Here is a 21,034-nt window from a genome sequence, read left to right on the forward strand (position 1 = left end):
CACTTTCGGCTGTCTGTGAAAGTAGGGGTTGTTTGTTCTCTGAATAAGCTGTGTGTTACCTATACAGCTAGAGTTTCACTTACTGCCCTCTGCTTAAATCAGGTGGTACTTCAAGCATGAATTGCTCAGATGGTAGAAATATTCCTTATAACATTATGATGTCATGATTAATTGCATTATTAATGTTTTTAACGTGTTATTTTTCATATAATTAATCACACCGAACCTCCTATTTATTTCTTCCAGCAATCGTTGTTCTCTCAATGGCGAGGATCTGAACAGACAGTGGCTGAAGCCTGACCTTAATTTCAGCCCAACGATTTACCACACCAAAGGATTTCTCTATTACCTCAACAGCATAGGCAGAACTCCACTGGTAAGTTTCCATTACATCTCACTGCTCCCATTTTATCCTGAAGTTCCACAGAGAGCTCTCAGGAAATTGCTCCATGATCTCAGAGCTTACTGGTTCCAAATGCAGGTCAGGGCTGACCAAATCTATCTGTTTGTTTGTGGTCACAGATTTGAACATTGGAACATACAGTCCAAAGCAGGCCTGCATTGAGCTCTGCACAGATTGCAATAAGTAATTAGTATTGATTTCTAATTTGAGATGAATATATTTAGATGAGATGTGACCATATCGAAAAGGACAATATAAACGTGCTTAATGTAGATTAATCTTGAAGCATAAATAAAGACATTATTGTTGACAAACAGAATACTGTGGCTTCATGTCATTAGTTTATTTAAACAGAATCAACCACATTCTATCTTAAAGGGGTCAAGACATGAGGAATGCAATTTTCCTTGATCTTAAGGTATATGAGAGGTCATTAAACTTCTATCGGGAAGACACGCAGGCTTGAGTGAGGTTTAAGATGCCATTTATTTGATGAATGTAAAACAGAAAAGTAATGTCTCTCTTTGGTGTAGGCCCCGTCTGGTGGTCCGAGGGAGTTGTACTCGGAACCATCATATCCTGCCGGAGATAGGAGGCAGGGGTGAGGAGCCTACGGGGCTCAACTTGTGGTGGTGGGGTGGTGGAGGTTGCCGTGTTAGCACACTGTATCAGCAATGTGATAGATTGTGAGCAGACTTATAAAGCAATGGCTTACATGCGATTGGCTAAGAGTTACCAAGCTAATGATGTGATGATGTACAGCTGCTAGTCTTCCCGCTAGAACTACGCTGGGCTTCCATATACTGCAAGTTTCAGAACTTAACACTTCCTCCTAACTGCAAAATTAGCATTTGTTAAAACCAATCTGCCAAAATGACTCGTAATCTACTTCCTCCACATTGTGATGTGACAACATATCAACACCTACTTTACCTTATTACTTCCATAGCCTGATGGCAAGAAGAGTGCAGGTCAGTTAAGAGCAGAGAGCCAATCATAACAGTGGACGTTTACTGTCAAGTCTTAAAGGAGAAGCAGCACCAAAACCAAACGTTTCTGAATGAGGGTGGAAAATTAGTTGATGGATTGTGCAAAAAATATAAATTATATTCTAAGTGAACCTCAAAGAATATTTTAATTAATAAAAAAAGTTATGTCATGGCCCCTTTAAAGCTGATGTGTATATTTTTGTATTATTATTATTTAAATGTGTTTCTCGTATCTCAGTTTAATATACAAAGATAACTATAAATTAGCCATTTATAGGTTGATTTCTCCTCTAAACACTTAAGATTTAAAAAATGTAATAAATTAAATTAAAACATCAATTAAAAATACATTTGTTTTTAAAATTATTTATATACCGAATATACATTAAAAGCAGTTCTAAAAACAATGACCCAGTTTATCGACTCATGGATATTTCATGGTTTCAGATGACCTCCAATTTTATGCCTCCTAACAGAATTAAGAGCTTTTTTTGTTCGGTCTATTCCTAGATTCATGCCCAGTGCCTTTGAGCTTCTGCTACTGCTATAAAAGCTTGAAGAATAACTTCTATCTTTACATCTGTCCCTCTGCACCCTCTGTCCTTTTACAAAAGATGTTTGTCTGAAATGGAGTAATGGAACTGTTGCCCTATCTAGTCGGGTGGGGGGGTTCACAAACATTTATTTTCAAGCATATTTTCTGAAGACTCTGTTACAAATTGACACATAGTACCATCCCAAACTCACGCTATTGAATGAGCCAATGTTGCTGTTGTCGGGCTGGTCCGGATGCTCAAACAAACAAAGCAATGTATTAATAGCACTAGAGTTTACACTTTTAGGTAAAATCAACCTATAAATGGTTCACTTATTTATCTCTGCATATTAAGTATTTTAACCAAAGAACATTAACACTTGCAGAAATATACTCTATTGACACAATTAGCCATATTTACATATCTATTATACTGTACTGTAATTCATATTTATCATTGTGAATATTAATCAGTGTACCTTGGTCACAAAATTTGTGCACATGTGTGTGTAGGCAAGGACAAGAGAGTCTGACAGAAACAAAGCCATACAGGCCATCTTTTTTTAGCTTTCTTGACATGATTGGAACATTCCATTAACTTAAGTCAGAGCCCAAAATAATTAATCTTAATCATCTCTCTGTTTCTCTTTCTATTTATGAAACAAATGCTGCGTTATTTCACATTGCACAGGTGTTCTGCGATTACCATGGCCACTCCAGGAAGAAGAATGTGTTTCTGTATGGCTGCAGTATGAAGGAAACCCTGTGGCAATCTGGATCTCCCATTAACACAGCTTCACTGAAAGAGGACCCGGGTTACAGGGTATGGTTACTTGCCATAGAACAGAATTTGCCAAGATACCTACCAAAAGACGGAGATTTCAATATGAACTAATCTCTTATCTCATTCTTCCAAGACCAAATGATCTAAACTATGCTATTTATATAAATTATATTACTCTATAGTCTTACTTTATGTCAAAAATTGTCTCATACATTTGTTTCTATTTTTATTCCTCCTAAGAAATATTAGGAGACACACCTGAGACAAGGTTGATTCTTCAATGACACATTACTGAGAACTCATTTACATGAAAGGGCAACCTTTGAGCAATACTGTTTTTCCATGTGTAAAGATAACTGTCTAGCTTTTTGCATTAACAATTAATCACCATAATCTGTTTATTTGTTTTCAGAGCCAACAATGCATGGCTTATAATGTTTTGCATGCTTTATTTGTTCCATCTATATCAAGTTATACAATGAGAATGGAGCATTAGCTGCTACTCAACCTGCTGAAATTCATTTGTCTGTGTTTAATTGAAATCTGATTGGCACAACTATATTCCATCTTGCCTGAAAGTTTAGTTTGAGATTTATTAAAGTTCAGTGTGGCCATTTTTTTTTTTTACTCCAATGTGCTGCCTATGACAAATTGATATAAAAGCATATGTAAATTGGTTGGATCTGTGATGTGGAAAATATTGTGTCTCTTGCTGCCGTCTGTCTGATGTTCTCTGTATATGCAATGACGGTCAAGAACACATTTTCAAGTCTCTTTAATTAAATAATTATTATATGTAGAACTGCAACTTAACACTGAAAATAGAGGCACAAGTTTTAGAATTCACATTTTTAAGTTGTTTAAAATGGCTCAGTGAAATGTATTGCTGCCTTTTAAGTAATTTTGGAATTGTATTTACGAGATGAGCACAAGATGATTTACCATTAGGACATTTGGTATGTTCTTTGAATGCAGACTTTTCAAATCGGGGGCCTATTCATTAAAAAATCATGGCAGAAGTTAACTTTAGATGATCATAAGCTAGAATTGTGAATGTTGACTGTCCAATATGTTTATACAAATTGTATGACCTATTGATGAATAATCACACTAAATCTAACAACATTTACAATCATTCTCTATGGCAACATGAGATAAAATAAAGCATTAATCACACACGTAATTTTCATTCTTCGCTCTTAATGTTGTTGTACTAGCACTAAAAAGCTTCCTGTCTTTGTTGGTAAATGAAAACGAGAAAAATAATTGCCGTACAAGTACATTTTTTCCAACCAAGATCACTTGGACACACATCATATTGTAATTACAATTTCCAAACTCATAAGTAGGAGCTTCCAAGGCAGACATGAAGGTAGTAGCATGTGTGCATTTGCATTTTCATAGCAAATACACTTGCATTGTTTTTACAGACCATCGCTAAGACACTGGACCGAATTGCTCCTGCGTTCTCCTTCAACAACTGCAACTATCTGGTGGAGAAGTCTCGGGCATCCACGGCTCGAGTGGTGGTTTGGAGGGAGATTGGCATTCTCCGAAGCTACACGATGGAAAGTACTTACAATGGCTGCAATCAAGGCATCTACAAGGTTAGCTTTATGTTAGCATTCATTGTTTAGCTGAAAGGCTAGTGGGTCATTTAGGTATTTTGTTCCATTTTTACGGATAAACTATTTCACTTTGCTGTAGTTTGAAGCTTTGAGATGTTTGCTTCTAGAATTTGCTTCTAAATCAGCAAACAAGACCAGTCTGACCTTGCTAGTTGACCAGCGAACCAGCTTAGACTGGTTAATTCAGTTTTGTTTTTATGTTTTTAGTTTTTACAAAAATAAGAGGAAATGCAGCCTATTCATGATGGTTTTTATGTGAGACCACAGTTAGCAGTGCAAATTAGCAGCAAGGGCACTGTTTCAGGTCTAACTTAAATATGACCTTCTTTTCGTTCCTTGATACACTCCATCTGGTCTTCTCACAGCTTTCCTGTACACTAATGATGGTGTCTGAGGGAATATTCCTCATTTTCCCAGCTATTCATTATCTCCTTATCTTCTTCCCCATCTGCAAGTTTAATAATAATTAATTAACCTGTCTATTTATGGTTTTCGGATCATAGCCTACATACCTGTATATTACCTTCCTTGAGAATTAACATTCAGAAGTCAATCCTTTTAAAAGTGAATACATTTCTGTAATGTAAAGCACTTTTTTTCTATACGAGATTAATATGCAGAAACAACTACAAGTGAGCAATTCAGAGGTTGATTCTCCAAAGACTGTAAACACTTTGGTTCTATCATAAACATCGGCTCAGCCAATGGCGAGAGCTTGGGGTTCACTAACCAATGAAGGGTGGAAGGAATGTTCAAGAAACTTGTTTGAAAACAATTTGTTTTTGTTTTTGTAGTTACATTTGGTGTACATTACAATGTAATTGAGTTACATTTTTTGTAGTTACATGTATTAATTGTGCTTTTAATACTGCATGTCTGGTTTGGTACTCCACTGTCAAATAATTGTGTTATACACACCAAACCATGTCATTATTAGACCAAGTAACATTAGTGATAGTGACGGTTGGTATTTCATGGAAGAAGAGTGATTATAACTCATTGACATTTGGAAACTTTCTGGGAGGTCTGACAGCCCTTTCATAAAGGACAGGGTTCGGAATTACACTTGACCATGGACTGCACCCTTAAAGGTTCTGTAAGTAAGAAAAATGTTTTAGAAAAGTGCTAATAGTTAAGGAATAAGGTCTGATATGAGAATGTCAGCTCTTGAGGGAGACATTTTATTACGTTTTAGAAAGTCCTTATTCCCTGTCAGAGTGACTGTGCCTGCACAGAAGTGGACATAAGGTGAGAACGACCCTCTCCTTGTTCAATATCCTGGGAAATAAGAACCTGATTGGCTAACAAATGCAGAACATGTCAAGCCCATTGAATTTCACTGTTCAGTGTCCCAAGGTCAAAGAGTCCATTCTGAAGTAGGGTTGGGTGGTATTGGTAATTTTAAATCATGATAACTGTATATACAGTATACAAAATATCACAATATACTGATTATTGCAAGGTGTGGACAGTTATTCGTTCAATGAACAGTAGATACCCTGGCGGCCTTCTCCATGTACCATGTTTATATCCGCGTCTCCTGCTAGACTCGTTTAGATGCGCTCTACAGTACGCAGGGTTGGGAGGGTTACTTTTGAAATGTATTCCTCTACAGATTTCAGAATACATGCTGTAAAATGTCATTTGTAACATATTCCATTAGATTACTCAATGTCAGTAACGTATTCTAAATACTTTGGATTACTTCTTCAGCACTGGTCGATTTTTTCACTTGCTTTGATTATAAAAACTCTGCCAGTACAGTAAGACAAAATACACATGTGTATGTTTTCCAAATAATTTTTGAATGTAACTGTATTCAAATTACCAATGATTTACATTGAACTGTAGTGTAGTGTACTTATATTTTTTATTTTAAAAACGTAATCCCATTTAATGTATTCCGTTACTCCCCAGCACTGACAATATGGAATATGGAACCTTTCTGTGCCCCCAGGGGTATGTACAGCCCCTGATGCAGAATCTCGACTGGTTGACCCTTCTCGACCTTCATGAGCTCAATGCAATAATTACTATCATAGTGCCCTCTTTTGGAAAACTACACACATCATTTGAAGCCAGTTACTCTTGTTCTGAATCTACAAAAGTTGTCAATGTCAGAGCAGACCGTATCCCTGTTGGTGTTGGAAGAGCGTGTCGGACAATATACAGGAAGCATGAGCTTCTAAATGTGTATAGATTTGGACTAATGGATCAGAAAATCAGACATTTAATTACGAGCTGCGCACGCAAGCGAAGCTGGCATGCCAGATGTTTTGGTACATGTACTTTTAGCAATGGGCGGCAGCATGAGAGTCTCTTGATTAAAAAGTCTGTACTAATATTCACTGGCGATGTCAAGAACCTGGCAGACCATTAGACTGTAGAGCCAATTCAAGTGGGCCCTCTCACAGTCCTATAATGTGAGTTAGAGAGGAGTTGGAAAGTTAAAATGAGAGAGAAAGAGGGGATGGATTGAAACACTCCCACTGTTCACAGCTAATTCATGCCAATTAGCAGCATAGACGAGCTGTGGGATTCGGCAGAGGAGAGAAGCGTAATTGCGTTCTCAGTCAGTGAATCACAGACGAGGTCATTTGGAGTAACACTGCCTCTGGATTGTCATTGCTGCCAACTGCAGTGCCTGATCAGACAGACAGCAACACGTGTACCATAAAAGAGACATTGCGCAAAACACAAGCTTCAACTGTCGTCAAATTGCCTTTTACATCATGCCAAACTTAATTGTATATATTCTTGCACCTACAGCTCCACTCACATCACAGAATTAAGCTATCCACAACATTTTCTGACCAATCACTAGGCGCCACAATTATGATTAAAATTGCTGTTGGACTTTTTGTGCTTCCATTTGCCATAAGAGACAATGGAATAACTACCAAAATGAGCAATCAAGATGGAGAACAGTGTCTTATAGTGACACCTAGCGGCATGGATGCAACATCACACAAATGCAAAAGTTTTCAGTTACCAATGCAATTATAGAAATGTGCTAATCAGTCAGCCATAATCAAAGGAATTGTTCACCAAAAACAAAAGAAAATTCTGTCGTAATTTACTCTCCTTCATGTTGTTCCAAACCTGTATGATTTTCTTTTTGCGGAACACAAAAGTAGATGCTTTAATAAATGTAGTGGTCCGACTTTTCAATACAGTAGCAGATTTCCTCACTTTTCAGCTTAAAAAAGGACCCGCAAGTATCAAAAAAAGACTATTCCATGTCTTCTGCAGACATGCAGTGGGTTTTGGTGAGAAACAACCCAAAATGTAAGGTATTTTTCAGGGAAAATGTTGATGTCTGTTGCACTTTCATTACCATTATGAGTGAAACCCGTTCACAATGGCTTGTGTGTTCACTTGTTCAGCTCTGAAATTGTACAAGTTCTTGTGAGAACACAATTTTATCATACAAATGCATTTTTACAACTGTAAAGTGGCGTCAGTGAGGGAGGTCCTCCATCCCACACACAGCCAGCGAATTAAGAATACATTTAATTTTTGATCATTTTCATTTATTATAAAAAAATTATAAATAAATATATATATATATATATTAGTTGCAGCCCTAATTTTAAGCACAAGAGAAGCTACACATTTTAGGTATAGCCTATACCAAGGTGACCCTGAATAGCCTAACATATGAAAGAATTGTCAGAAAATAATGTTTTTTTGACATTACACTTTTTAGTACCACTAGACAAACATTTTAGTTTTTTTATGTATCATATTTAATACATTAGGTCATTATGCTCCTGAGGCTCAGCAATTCATTTTTGTGAAGGACATTTTGTTATTTAAGTTTTTCTTAGCCATACATACTACAGTGGGAAATCATAGAGTGTTATCAGAGGACTATCTGATAACACCAAATGTTCGAGAGTTTGGCCATGACAACTTCCTCTCCTTGGTCTATAAATATGGATTGAAAAATGTATCACAGTTCAATTCAGTACATCAAATACAATATAAATAAAATATATATTTTTTCCAATAAACAAACACTATATTGACATCTAAAAACTTTTTTCGCTAGGTCTCAGGAACATAGGATAAGATGACATCGTCCATAACTTGTAATGTAAAATAATGAGATCTTTATAATGACAGAGCAGGCTGCACACAAATACACATAAATATGAGTTCACACTTTAAATATTTCTTAAGAAAAGTATATGTCAGAATTTTAGTTTATTTATTTTTTATAGTGGGCATGAATGGAATGGAATGATGATTAAGAGATATACCTCAAATGCCTGTTGTATAATATTTGATACAGTACATGTAATTGCAACTGGCATTTTCAGTAAAATAATATAGAAAATTTTAACCAAGCACAAGTTGCTTATATTCAGCAAATACAACTTTTAAAATATCAGTTACAATTTAATCATTACTGTTACTTTTACTATATTAAAATAAGCTGTAATTTATCCCAACATAAGAGTCACTTTTCGCGCAAGTCTGCCGTCATTTTAAATGGATCGATATAAACATTGAAACCACCTTTTTCACAAATAACCACTAGATGGTGCCATAAACATGTGAAACTTACATACCTTCATTTATTTTTTTTATTTTTTTTGGCTTTTCAGTTTGAACACAGAGTGAAACAGGAAACATAAAAAGTTGCATTATAGGGTTAAGAACCTCTGTTTTACATACCGAGTTGCTTATATTCAGCAAATACAACTTTTAAAATATCAGTTACATTATAATCATTACTGTTACTTTTACTATATTAAAATAAGCTGTAATTTATCCCAACATAAGAGTCACTTTTCGCGCAAGTCCGCTGTCATTTTAAATGGATCGATATAAACATTGAAACCACTTTTTTCACAAATAACCACTAGATGGTGCCATAAACATGTGAAACTTACATACCTTCATTTATTTTTTTTATTTTTTTTGGCTTTTCAGTTTGAACACAGAGTGAAACAGGAAACATAAAAAGTTGCGTTATAGGGTTAAGAACCTCTGTTTTACATACCGAGTTGCTTATTTCATGTAATATAATTTTTCAGAATCAATCAATTCTTAACATAGCCTGCCATTGTGTTGATTTCGTCAAAAAGCATGGGAACTCTTAAAGCCATTTTGCCACATTTCTCTAGTGCAACTGGAAATAAAGTGAAATTTATCAATTTTCCCAGATTGGCAGTGACACCTGTAGGACCTTTCTAGCAGTCTCCCACTCAACGCAGAGGTGTCTTTGCCAAATGCAGGATAATCTTCAAAAGGAATCTCATTTACATCTCAAAGACAGCACCTTTAATCACCTCAGCTTTGCAATTTCAGACTGCAGAATGAAATTCCTGCTTCCTTCCGTTCGCAATTCTGTTTTCTTCTGAACTTAATCAAGTATTGTCGTTTTCTTGTGAGAAAACGCATGATAAACGACAAGATAACCGACAGGCTTGATGAAATTGGCACAGAGTTTGTTAATTAAATATGCTGAGTGCCACATTCTGATTAGGTTCAATTTAGTCACAGCTGTGATAAATACTTTGTCTCGGAATAAAACTGTGGAGCAAAGTTTAAATTTTAATCTGAGAGTTCTAAAAGGAGTTTGAAACATTTGCACTCGATAGTTTATCTTTTATAAAAATCTGCACATACTGGGCTGTAAACACTGTCAGATGTTTTGATTTGGCAGTTTGAAGGTTAGATTTTAAAGAGAAGGTTTAGCAGGTTTATAGCTTTTATCTACACCATAGTTATTGCTTTTAATTTAAAGGGGACCTATAATGGAAAATTCAATATTACATGGTGTTTGTAAATAAATGTGAGTCGGCAGTGTGTGTACACAACCACTACAATGTTAAAAGTCCAGCCACCCCGCTTTCTTATATTTCTATTAATCTAAAACAGTGTGTCAAAATGAATGTTTTTTGTTCTGCTCTAACGTGATGTCACCTTAGAGCAGGCCTCGCCCACGACTGGTGACAGACTCCACCCTATTATCATAGATCCTCCCATGAGTGATCTAGTCTGCCATTTTTTCTGAGCTGGCAGAAAAAATGTATCTTCTCCCCCAAGTCTCTATGATATTCTAATCCCTATATGGCTTGGGTTCCTCCTTCAATGCAAGTGTGTGGGATTTTTTTATCATCTGCTAGGTAAAAATATAAAGTCTGATAGCTTAGAAAAGTAAATAAACATTGTGGAATGAGTTATATGTCAAAGTTTAATGCTTAGGGTTAGAGGTTTAGAACAAGTTTGAGCAACAGTGATAGTGCCGCTCGCCTTAGCAAGTGCCATTATAAACATCTGAACGAGGCGGATTTTTGTGATTGGCTGCGACAAGCCATAGAACCGAATTACCGATTAGATCAAATGTAGGTATGCTCTTCTATGGATGCCACTAAGAGACATTTCTAGAGGATGATAGATCTGATCTGTCTGTATCTGTATTTCAGGACTGTGGAATTATGACCCATCTGATTTCCTTTTAAAAATAAATGTATAATTAAATAATGATGGTTATTGCCATTTTGAGGAGCATATGCTGGAGATATATTGATTAAAGCAACTCTCATAATATGAGATTACTTTCAATGGGTGGCTTTTAATCATGGCCACGGCAATAATTTGCATGGCACAGCGAACGGAGGAGATGGACTATGCTGAGTTTGCAGGTCTGACAGTCAGCTGAGGAACTGACTTTGAACTGCAAGCCAAAGATGAGTCTGTAAAAATGTATTCAGTGGTTGAAAATGCCTTTTAATGACTTATTTAAAATGTCAGGCATCTTGAAGGTTTTTATATATTTTATTTTTTTTTTGGTCTTTTCACCATTTTACTGACCAGTGATATTGGATAGAGGACAGAAAACAATGAGTTGATGAGGAGCAAATGGAGGAAACGATGCAAGCCAGGCTCTAACTTATTGTCAAGTTGTTTGCAATTTAAACACAATGTAGTCAGTTAATTTATCTAGTTTTGTTCTGCTAACGAAAATGGTTTCAAAGGATGCCAAAGCAAATTCCATGAAAATAGACAAGCAAACAGTGAAACCAACAGTGAAGTGTTCCAGTGCGGTTCTACTAAACATCACCACTCTTTGTCCAATTAGATTAGACCAGAACTAAGTGTTGTATAATTTAGATTAAATCATTTTAATTTGATTTAAATTATGAAAAATCTTGTATAACTCATAATTGAAATTTCTGAAGTACCTTTTTATCATTCTGCCAAAGTTCAACCAGTAACAGTGCACTAATTCTCATGCAGCTTGATATTCGGCTCCACTTGTTCTCATATGGTTGTGTAATATGCGCTTAGATGTTCTTGATGCCTCCAGCATCTCCATCTGAACACTCACAAAGGCACTTCAGAAATCTCTAAATCATTTCTGCAGGCCAGACTTTTGCAATCGAATGTCTGTTTCCATTCGCTATTCATCAGCAGCTGATGTTAAATGATGTTGTCACGCAGGAATAGGAGAGGAAATGTCACTTGCCCGGTCTTCAGGAAGGCAGCTTGAGTTTTAGAAGAGGATTCATTTCACACTGTTGCAAAACATATGGGCACACCTAAAAAAAAAAAAAAAAAACACTTCAGATAAGATAGAAATGACCAGCATAAGGCTAGTAGCTTGTATCTATAAAATGTATGAACCTGTTAACCACTCAAACACGATAAATGTAATATGTTTCTATGTGCTTTCATAATTTTTTTATGACAGCAATATGTTTTTGCCACTTTTAGTAGACAGAGACCAAAAACTCTGGGAATGCGATCATGTTGTAGGCAGGACTCAATCTAGTTGGTCCATACAATGTAAGTGAATGGGTGCCAACATTTTGAAGCTCCAAAATCCACTTAAGGGCGACATAAAAGTAATCCATACGACTCTAGTGGTTTCATCCACATCTTCTAATGTGATATGAAAGGTGTAGGTGAGAAACAGATCAAAATTTGAGTACTTTTTCCTTCACTTTCACTTTCTCCTTCTGTTTTTGTGCATATTGCCCCCTACTGGGCAGGGAGGAGAATTTATGTAAAAAATAATTTTAAAAATTGATCTGTTTCTCACCCACACCTATCATATGTTTGAACACATAGTTTTAACCACTGGAGTCTTATGGATTACTTTTAGGCTCCCTTTGTGGTTTTTGGAGCTTCAAACATTTGGCACCCATTCACTTGCCTTGTGAGGACGTACAGAGCTGAGATATTCTCCTAAAACTCTTCATTTGTGTTCTGCAGAAGAAAGAAAGACATTTACATCTAGGATGCCAGGAGTGAATCATGAGCGAATTTTCATTTTTGGGTGAAACATGCCCAATTAGTGCTGGATGAGGTTTGCATGATAAAATTACCCATCTTCAGGCCTGTTCTGAGTATATGCAGTAGACTACTACAATTTTTCATACTTTGCAAGAACTGTGCAGCATCACTACACCACTGTGATCAAGGCACCTGAATCAGCTCTTTAAAATGCGGAAAGTGCATTTGATTACACAGTGTGTCTGGATTGTAATTTAATGAATTACTGCAGCTCTTAATATAAAATTCCCTGTACAGCCTGTTTTCCACAGGCAGTAATATTAAAGAGATAGTTCACCCAAAAATTCAAATTCTCTCATCATTTACTCACCCTCATGCCATCACAGAGTGTATGCATTTATCTCTTCTGCAGAACAATAATACATATTTTTAGAAGGATATCTCAGCTCTGTAGGTCCATACAATGCAAGTGAATGGTGGCCAGAACTTTGAAGCTCCAAAAATCACATAAAGACAGTATAAAAGTAACGACTCCAGTGGTTAAATCCATGTCTTCAGAAGCAATAAAATAGGTGTGGGTGAGAAATAGATAAATATTTAAGTCCTTTTTTTACTATAAATCTCCACTTTTACTTCCACTTTCTTTTTGGTGATTCACAGTCTTCGTGCATATTGCCACCTACTGGACCTACTGGTCAGGGCTGGTTAAATGTGGAGATTTAAGGCTAAATATTAAGCCTAATTTACAGAGAAAATAAGTGTGTTTTCACTTAAAAGAATAACAATGACTTAAATAGGCATTGTGCTATATCAGCCTTTGCCCCATATTTTTTTAAAAGCCTTCAATTCCATTTGTGCTTGCCTATGGTTGATCAGAAAGTCAGATGGGGAGCAGCTCTGCCTTAGTGTCTTTAACTGATAAAGTTGCACAAGAAAATATTCATGTGCGATATGTCAAACACAGCTGTTTTATTTGGCTTTAAGTGTACACGAGAATTTGGTAAAGAGGGTTCAGGAAATCAAAATAATTATGTTTTTATGGCTCTGTTTTTGATTTCATTCTTATTTTTAGCTACAAAGCACCAACCATAATTATGTAATGCAATTTGAAAGCATGATGTCTATTGAGTGGGACCCGCTTGGATAAACAGGTGATGGTAGCAAAAGCTTAATTTCATTATCATCTTCATTCATTAAAGCAAATGAAAGCTCACATTGATACATCTTTTAAAGCTCCTTGCTGAAGGGCCCAAATAAACATATGGTCTATCACTCTCAAACTAAACAACGTTCTTCTGATCCTAGTAGGACTTCATGAAAAACACATATTTCACCAGACTTGCTTCCCATTTGAATTTATCTTTTAAACTGGAGGAGATGTCAACTTGTTTTGAAGTCCAATTTGTTGATTTAAAGATTGATAAAGAATGCTGGCAGCTTGAACGGGAAATTAATAAAACACTATGCATCAGTGGGCAATCGAAAAAGTGGTGCAGTATTTCAGCTGAGTGCTAGAGGGGGCTGCTGAGTCAAGAACTTCAACCCCATCATCACTCACCATATCAGTGACTGTGAGACTTGCTTGTATGCTCTCTCTGTTGTGTCTGATTGTGCCTCTATTGTAAAACAGTTAGAGTTCTGTGTTACAAAAATGTTCTGTGAGATAATTTAACCACAAGACTAAGCAATAGAAGTCTCAAGGGAAATAAGGTGCTTGGTGAGAGTCGCCTGGTAGAAATGCAACTAGTTAGCTATTGTGTGACTTGTCATTGATAAATGATTTCACGCCGAAAAGAGCCAATGTGTGTATGTATGTGCGTTTTGTGTGTATATGTCAGGCGGAAGTGGCTTATATAGTTCAGTACAAGAACTACTCTAGACTTAACATTTATTTGTCAGATAAAATATGTACGCTCATATGCTATACGTCATTTTCACCTGAAATGTTGACAGTGACATATAAGTGTATGTCATACGCTAATTCGCCCAATCATCTATCTTAACAGCTTTTAAAGATATAGATCACCCAAAAATGTAAACTTTGACATCATTTTACTCAACAGACATGTTTTTCCAAACCTGAATGACTTTCTTTGTTGAACTCACAAACAAATTTTAAATAAACAAACACATTTTGAAGAACGTTCACACTGCTCTCATCCATACAATGAAAGTGGATGGTGACTAGGTTCTGGCAGGCTCACATATGGATAAAATAGCACAATAAAGTGGTCTGTATGAAGCTTTAAGTGAAATTTAAGTAATTATTCACTGAAAATCTTGCTTTACAGGTTTGGTCACCATTCACTTTCATTGGGTGTAAAAGAGCAGCTTTGACATTCTGTTATACAGAGACTTCATTTGTGTTACATAGAAGAAAGAAAGTTATACAATTTCAACATAAGGGTGAGTAAATAATGACAAAATGTTAATTTTTGGATGAACTATTCCTTTAAGAAATCATACACAGTACAACGTGGCATAAAGTTTGTTACAAAATCACCATCTGACTCTAATGCTCTAATATCAAGAAAATATTTGAAGTTTGCTGCCATGGGACCATTTCCCACAATTGATACTATTCTTTTAAATAGTCTATTCAATGGCAAAGTGCCAAGGTGATCAAGCTGTATGGCGCTGAGATTAGCTCAGAGTTAATAAGACAGATCAAGAGGATAATGTACCTCTCAAATGGCTCTGGCCCACAGAGAGGGCATGATAGTTGCTACGCCTGTGTGCGGTTTGGCAGCCTTGCTGCTGCCTGCATTGGCTCTCCTCAGCCCTGGCCCTATCAAAAGAAAAAACTGTCACTCCAATAAACAAGAATTTGCTCCTCGTTGACCAAAACGCTTTGCTGCATTAGTCAACAAGTGGCTCTTTTTTCTCTCTGTCAAAAAGAAATGGAAGTCTTGGCTCAAAGTGAATAAGACTGGTTAATTTGCAAACAAGGATGTACGAAGAGTGTCTGTTTGTGAGTCATCTATTATGTGAATCATAATTCTTTTAATTTTCTTTTGCTTCACAGTATAATGCCTCGGTGGCTGTGAAATCAATAGTTCATTATGTTGGTTAACCATATGAAAACATAAAATTTATTTTTATGTGCATTCTTTGATCATATAATTAATCAAATCTGACCAGCTGTAAACATCTTCATTGCTTTTGAATGCTGAAGGTCTGAATGTCAGTGTAATTTTTACATCGATGTATACCACTTGTGGTCTCTGTTCTTTTTTCTGGCACTTTATGACTTTATATCTTCTGTGGAACACAAAAGGGGAGGTTAGGCAGAATATTCAGCCTCAGTCACCATTCACTTTCATTGTATGGAAACAAGATGCAATTAAAGTGAATGGTGACTGTGACATACTGCATTGCAAAAAAAAAACAATACTTCATGTCTTATGAAATTCTGCTTCTCAAGTTATTTGTTCTTGTCTTAAGCATGTTTAGATATTGTATTACAGGTAAATAAGACAAAAGTTAGCGGTAAGAAAATTGTGCCAAACAATGGCGTTTTGTGTTCCCATCAGAAATAAAATCATACCGTTTTGGAACCACGCGATGACAGAATTTTCCATTTTAAATTTAAACCACCAAAATAAATGGTTTTTGTTTTTTCTCTAAATATCCAAGTACAAGTGTTTCGACATGTCCAACAGCATCTCCGCGGAAGTATAAAGGCTCCGCATCAGTTGAAATGATCATTGTGGCATCCTCAATGCAAACATGGACTGAATCGATTTTTGACTCCGAGCAAACAGCCTTGTCTCTATGCATTCTGTCCATGTAGCCCCCCTTTTGGCTCTAAATTATTGAAGAGCCCAAGCCAATACACAACGCTCCACTCATACTGAGCAGTACTCCCCTCGCTTACTGCACCTCTGCGTCTCATTGGTCAGTTAGAGACTGGAGGTTGTGGGTAAATGTCTGTTTATGTTTGAGCCTTTGTGTGTGCACCCATCTGAGAGTGCGACTTTGTGTACCTGTGTGTACATATCTGTGGTGTGAATTGTGTGTTTGTGTCTCTCTGTTATGTAAAGGTCAGGTGAAGTTGGGTGTGCCTGGTGTTGCTCACCCATCATTCCCTTCCTTACATGGCGCCCCATAAATTTGGCCGCTTCCTCAGAGTGTGGTGAGACTCTTTAGGCATCAGCACCAGTGTGCGCTCCCAACTGTCTCATCTGGCATGCCGAGTTCACAACTAAGACTCACTTGTCTACAGTGTTTATTGGAATCACAGTTTTTTTTTTGATAGGGCCAGGGCTGAGGAGAGCCAGTGCAGGCAGCAGGAAGGCTGCCAAACCGCACACAGGCTTAGCAGCTATCATGCACTTTCTGCAGGCCAGAGCCATTGGAGAGAAAAAAGAAGGGATGTGGATATTGCATAGGGTGAAAATTATGTAGACTTTATAGGGGGAAATGGTGGGTGGAGAGGTGGTGTATTATCTGAACAATGGTGACCCTTTCCTTGACTGATTACTCCAACTGTGAATTAAAAAAATTTAATCATTTAAATATCATAATAAATATATGATATACAGTAATTATCTTTACATTTTTGCCTACACTTTTTTTGTCTCACTTTTTTTGTGTCCATCTATGCTGTTTCTTTTTTTTAATAGTTTTTCAATGCATCAAATTGACGTCTTTTAACATTGCAACATGTCTCGCTGCTTTTTCGGTGTTTTGCACAGAAGCCCCATGTTTTTATGACAGCTTGTCAAGTTAAAATAACTTCAACTTTTATAAATGTTTCTCAAGACATTTGATTTCTTTTCCGTTCTTGGTGCTACATCTAGCCTTTTTTAAACTCACGCGACCCCGCGTCCACATGTGTGTATTACATAGTAATACATAGTATTTTGGCTTTGCTATACGCAACACATAATTGAAATTTATTTAAACTGACTGCATAATGTTCACATCACTCTACACTGTCATTTAAGGGTTAAACTTCTTGCGCGCCACGTCACGCGATTTCTGTGAAGAGCCTCTATGGGCGCAGCGCCAACAAAAGTGCCTCTGGTAAGAACTTCTTTTTTTTATTTTTTATTTTAAACTGTTTGGTTGTAAAGAGTAGGGTCTCTAGTTTAGTTTGATATGCTGCTTTAAAAAATCCATTCATTTTTCAAGCACCAGTGCGCTGATAAACATGACGTCCACATATGTGGAAAATGGGACCTTTTTCCCACAAAAGTTGAAAAAACTTATTTCTAATAACTTAGCGCATTAACACATCTGTGGGTCATTTTGCTGCATTTTAATATCAATTTTGTTATATTTTATTTTATCACTGTACAATACGGTTCTATTCATTAACATTACTAAATGCGTTCATATGTGCATTTTCACATTGAGAATCAATGTACTCATCCAAAAGTTGAAAATGTTGCTTTCAGAGGCTTTATATGGAGTTATGGTGAAAATAAGGTGCATTTTGAACAACATTTCTAAATTTCTCAAGGCCGTGTAATGAAGGCGGGTTTGTAAAGTTTCCAAATTGTATAACATGCTTTGTTTCAAAACATTTGTGATATTATGTTATTTTTTATTTTAATTCCAGTTATAATTCCTGAAAATATCCCACCGACTGTGATTTGACCATAGTAACATTTAATCATAATAGTTTAAATCTGTTTATAAATGTCTGATAGAATGATCATTAACAGGCTGTTCACACTGAACATGTTTTTCCATCTGTCTGCGATGTTTTTTAAAAAGTATTTCTTTATATACACACACTAGGCAGATGTTTTTGACCATTGTGTCACGTCTTGCAGTTTTTTGGTATCTCGCTCATGAGCGCCATGTGTTTAAGATGCTGTGTCAAGTTAAAAGAACTTTAAAAATGCATATTGAGCCATCAGCATTCTGTTAAATCCATTATATATATCTGTTACATTCATATAATATACCGTTTCAAATTTTAAAACGAAATTGATTTGTAGTCATTTTTGGGGTTATGAAAATGAGTCATGAAAATAAGTTTCATTTTTTTCCTATGTCAAAGTCATTTTTTATTTCAGTTAACGAAAATGTTTAAATTTCATTTTCATTATTCATTAACAATAATAACACTCTTTCTCACCCAATCACTTCCGCTGTAAATGAAACAACACAGCAAGCAAGCACGTCCTGATCTTGCGGGCGATGGTGATGCACTGTGGTCCTTAGAGGTTGTGGCAGACAGCAGTGAGCGTTCATAATTAATGGTCTGTAATAGAGATTATGTTACAGTGTGACGATTGCACCAGCTCGCTGCTCTGAGCCCAGGCTGGGGTTGCTCAGTGAATGAAGGGCTCGTGGGGAATTATTGCAGCATTTCCTCTGGGACTCGTGCAGTGTTTCACACGCTAATAACATGCTTGAGCGAGCAGGTGCAGCTGCTTCTTGGCTAAATAACCTGCAGTCATTATGATGTTATGAAAGGACTAATCTAACATGAAAACTGATCACTGAAACAGGCAGGTTTCAGCACAGCCAGAGCGTAATTATAAAGAGTTTATTAGTTCGAGAATCTATATGAATTGATAAACATGTCTGTTTTCATGCTGTCTGACAATTCATGTAATGAGTGGCTACACATGGGTACTTAATGCATAACATGACAATGGAATTTTGGGGTGAGCATTGTGGGTGTGAATCAAGATTTTTAAGTGAACTTTTTTTTTATGAATGTTCATATGACACATTTAAAGTCCTTTTGTGCCAAAGTCAGAGCAGAGGTACTTAAAAACATAATGTACAGTACACCATGTTATTCCTGTGACACCAAATGGAATTGCAAATACCTAAAGTTTTTCTGTTGACATTTATTGCTTTGGTCAGTATTTGAAGCAAACGTGAAAGATCCCGGCAAAGGAATCACTGAAGAAACATAGAGACGCTGCAGATTTATTGATTTTGTCAAGCTGCAGTAATCTACAGCTCATTGAACCGCTGGGTCAGGACTTTGGGTCTTTGCTGGTTTTTTGTTCCCAGAATAGCGTGAAAGTTTAAGTATCTGTGCTGTGTTTGTTTACTAGTGGCAGAAAATATTGTTTGTGTCTGGATTTCCATTAATGGTCGTTTCCAGAACATTGCTTTATATGAGGCCAGAGTTTGTGCACAGTAGGAAGTGTGCAATCGTGTGGTGCCAATGTAGATTAATGCTGGGACCAGACTATGTGCTACTTTGTGATTTTTCCATTTTAAAAAAGTGCTACAAAAGACTGCTAAATACAATGGGGACAAAAAGTATTTGGACACTTAAGCCATATTGAAAAATGTGTGAATTCCATTGCATTAGATCACAACATATTAGTGACATTTCTAGACAAAATTATATCATTTTCTTAGAGTTAACCTTAATCTTTTGAGCCATTTTTGCAATTATTTTTAACCAACTGTTCTTAACGTGTACTGTAGTTCATCACATTAACATAATTACCTAATTTAGACAATCAGAAAGTGTCCAAATACTTTTTGTTTTCATATTGACCATTATACCTTTAGCTTCATAATGTCTTCCTGTGCTTGTGCTATCTATCATCAAAATAAATGCAATTTGGTTTGGTATATTTTTAAGTTTGATTTAAAAGTCATGTGTGTAATTTCTGCCCCACTTGCTTTATCAAGTGCAAAAATAAAACAATTATAATAATGATTGTTGTGAAACAATCAAAACAATCGGGTTTGTTTCCCCGAAAGCATTCAGATCCAGATATGCGTTACACCATGTCTAGCTTTTATTTAGCACAAGAACGCATTCAATCTGAATGGTAAGGAGCCCTCAAGACTGGAGGATAGAGCGCAATTTTCTTTTCTAAAATAGTTTTGCATGCTCTCACAATACAGTATACAGCATCTACAGTACAGTGCAAAAAGCTTAACAGAATAATTTGTCTTAAGATGGTTATTTATATATTTAGCTGTAGTGTTTAAATAGGAAAAATACATTTTAGACTCCCAAACAGTCCTTCTGCAAATAGAATAGAATAGAATAGAAGAATATGTAGCCCTGCAACAGATGGCATGGCCCCATAAAGCTCCCCAGTGAACATCGGGTCAGTCTGGGATTTCATGAAGAGACAGAAGCAATTAAGACAGCCTAAATAGATAGAAGTGTCCAGGCGTCCCTAGGACAATTGGTGCTGTTTTGAAGGCAAAGTTGGTCACACCAAATATTTATTTAGCTTTTAGTTTTTAAGTTTACTAGACTTTGATGTTATGATGTTAATTGAAAAATGAAAACTAATTATGGCACTATGTTTGAAGAAATCCTCACTGTGCAACATTTTTCACAAGTGCCTAAAACTTTTGCACAGTACTGTATATAGTAACCATTGCTTTTCTATAGATTAAACATGGTTAATATTGTCGTTATCGTTTTACTTCAGATACCATATTTTAACCATGGTATTTTTAGTAAAACCATGGTAACCACATAATTATATATGT

At 36.2% G+C, this 21,034-nt stretch overlaps 1 protein-coding gene across 2 annotated transcripts in view; it reads left to right on the top strand.

Moving 5' to 3' along the window:
- LOC127640527 (cytosolic carboxypeptidase 4-like) overlaps positions 1-21,034 on the top strand; it is a 207,668-nt gene that overhangs the window by 164,699 nt on the left and 21,935 nt on the right. For both annotated transcript variants that reach the window (XM_052123142.1, XM_052123143.1), the window contains exons 20-22: positions 247-376; positions 2,619-2,750; positions 4,142-4,318. In XM_052123142.1, the coding sequence (XP_051979102.1) occupies positions 247-376; positions 2,619-2,750; positions 4,142-4,318 (439 nt within the window). The remainder of the gene's footprint in view (positions 1-246; positions 377-2,618; positions 2,751-4,141; positions 4,319-21,034) is intronic.

Source organism: Xyrauchen texanus, chromosome 49 (assembly GCF_025860055.1).
Source record: "Xyrauchen texanus isolate HMW12.3.18 chromosome 49, RBS_HiC_50CHRs, whole genome shotgun sequence".
Taxonomy (NCBI): domain Eukaryota; kingdom Metazoa; phylum Chordata; class Actinopteri; order Cypriniformes; family Catostomidae; genus Xyrauchen; species Xyrauchen texanus.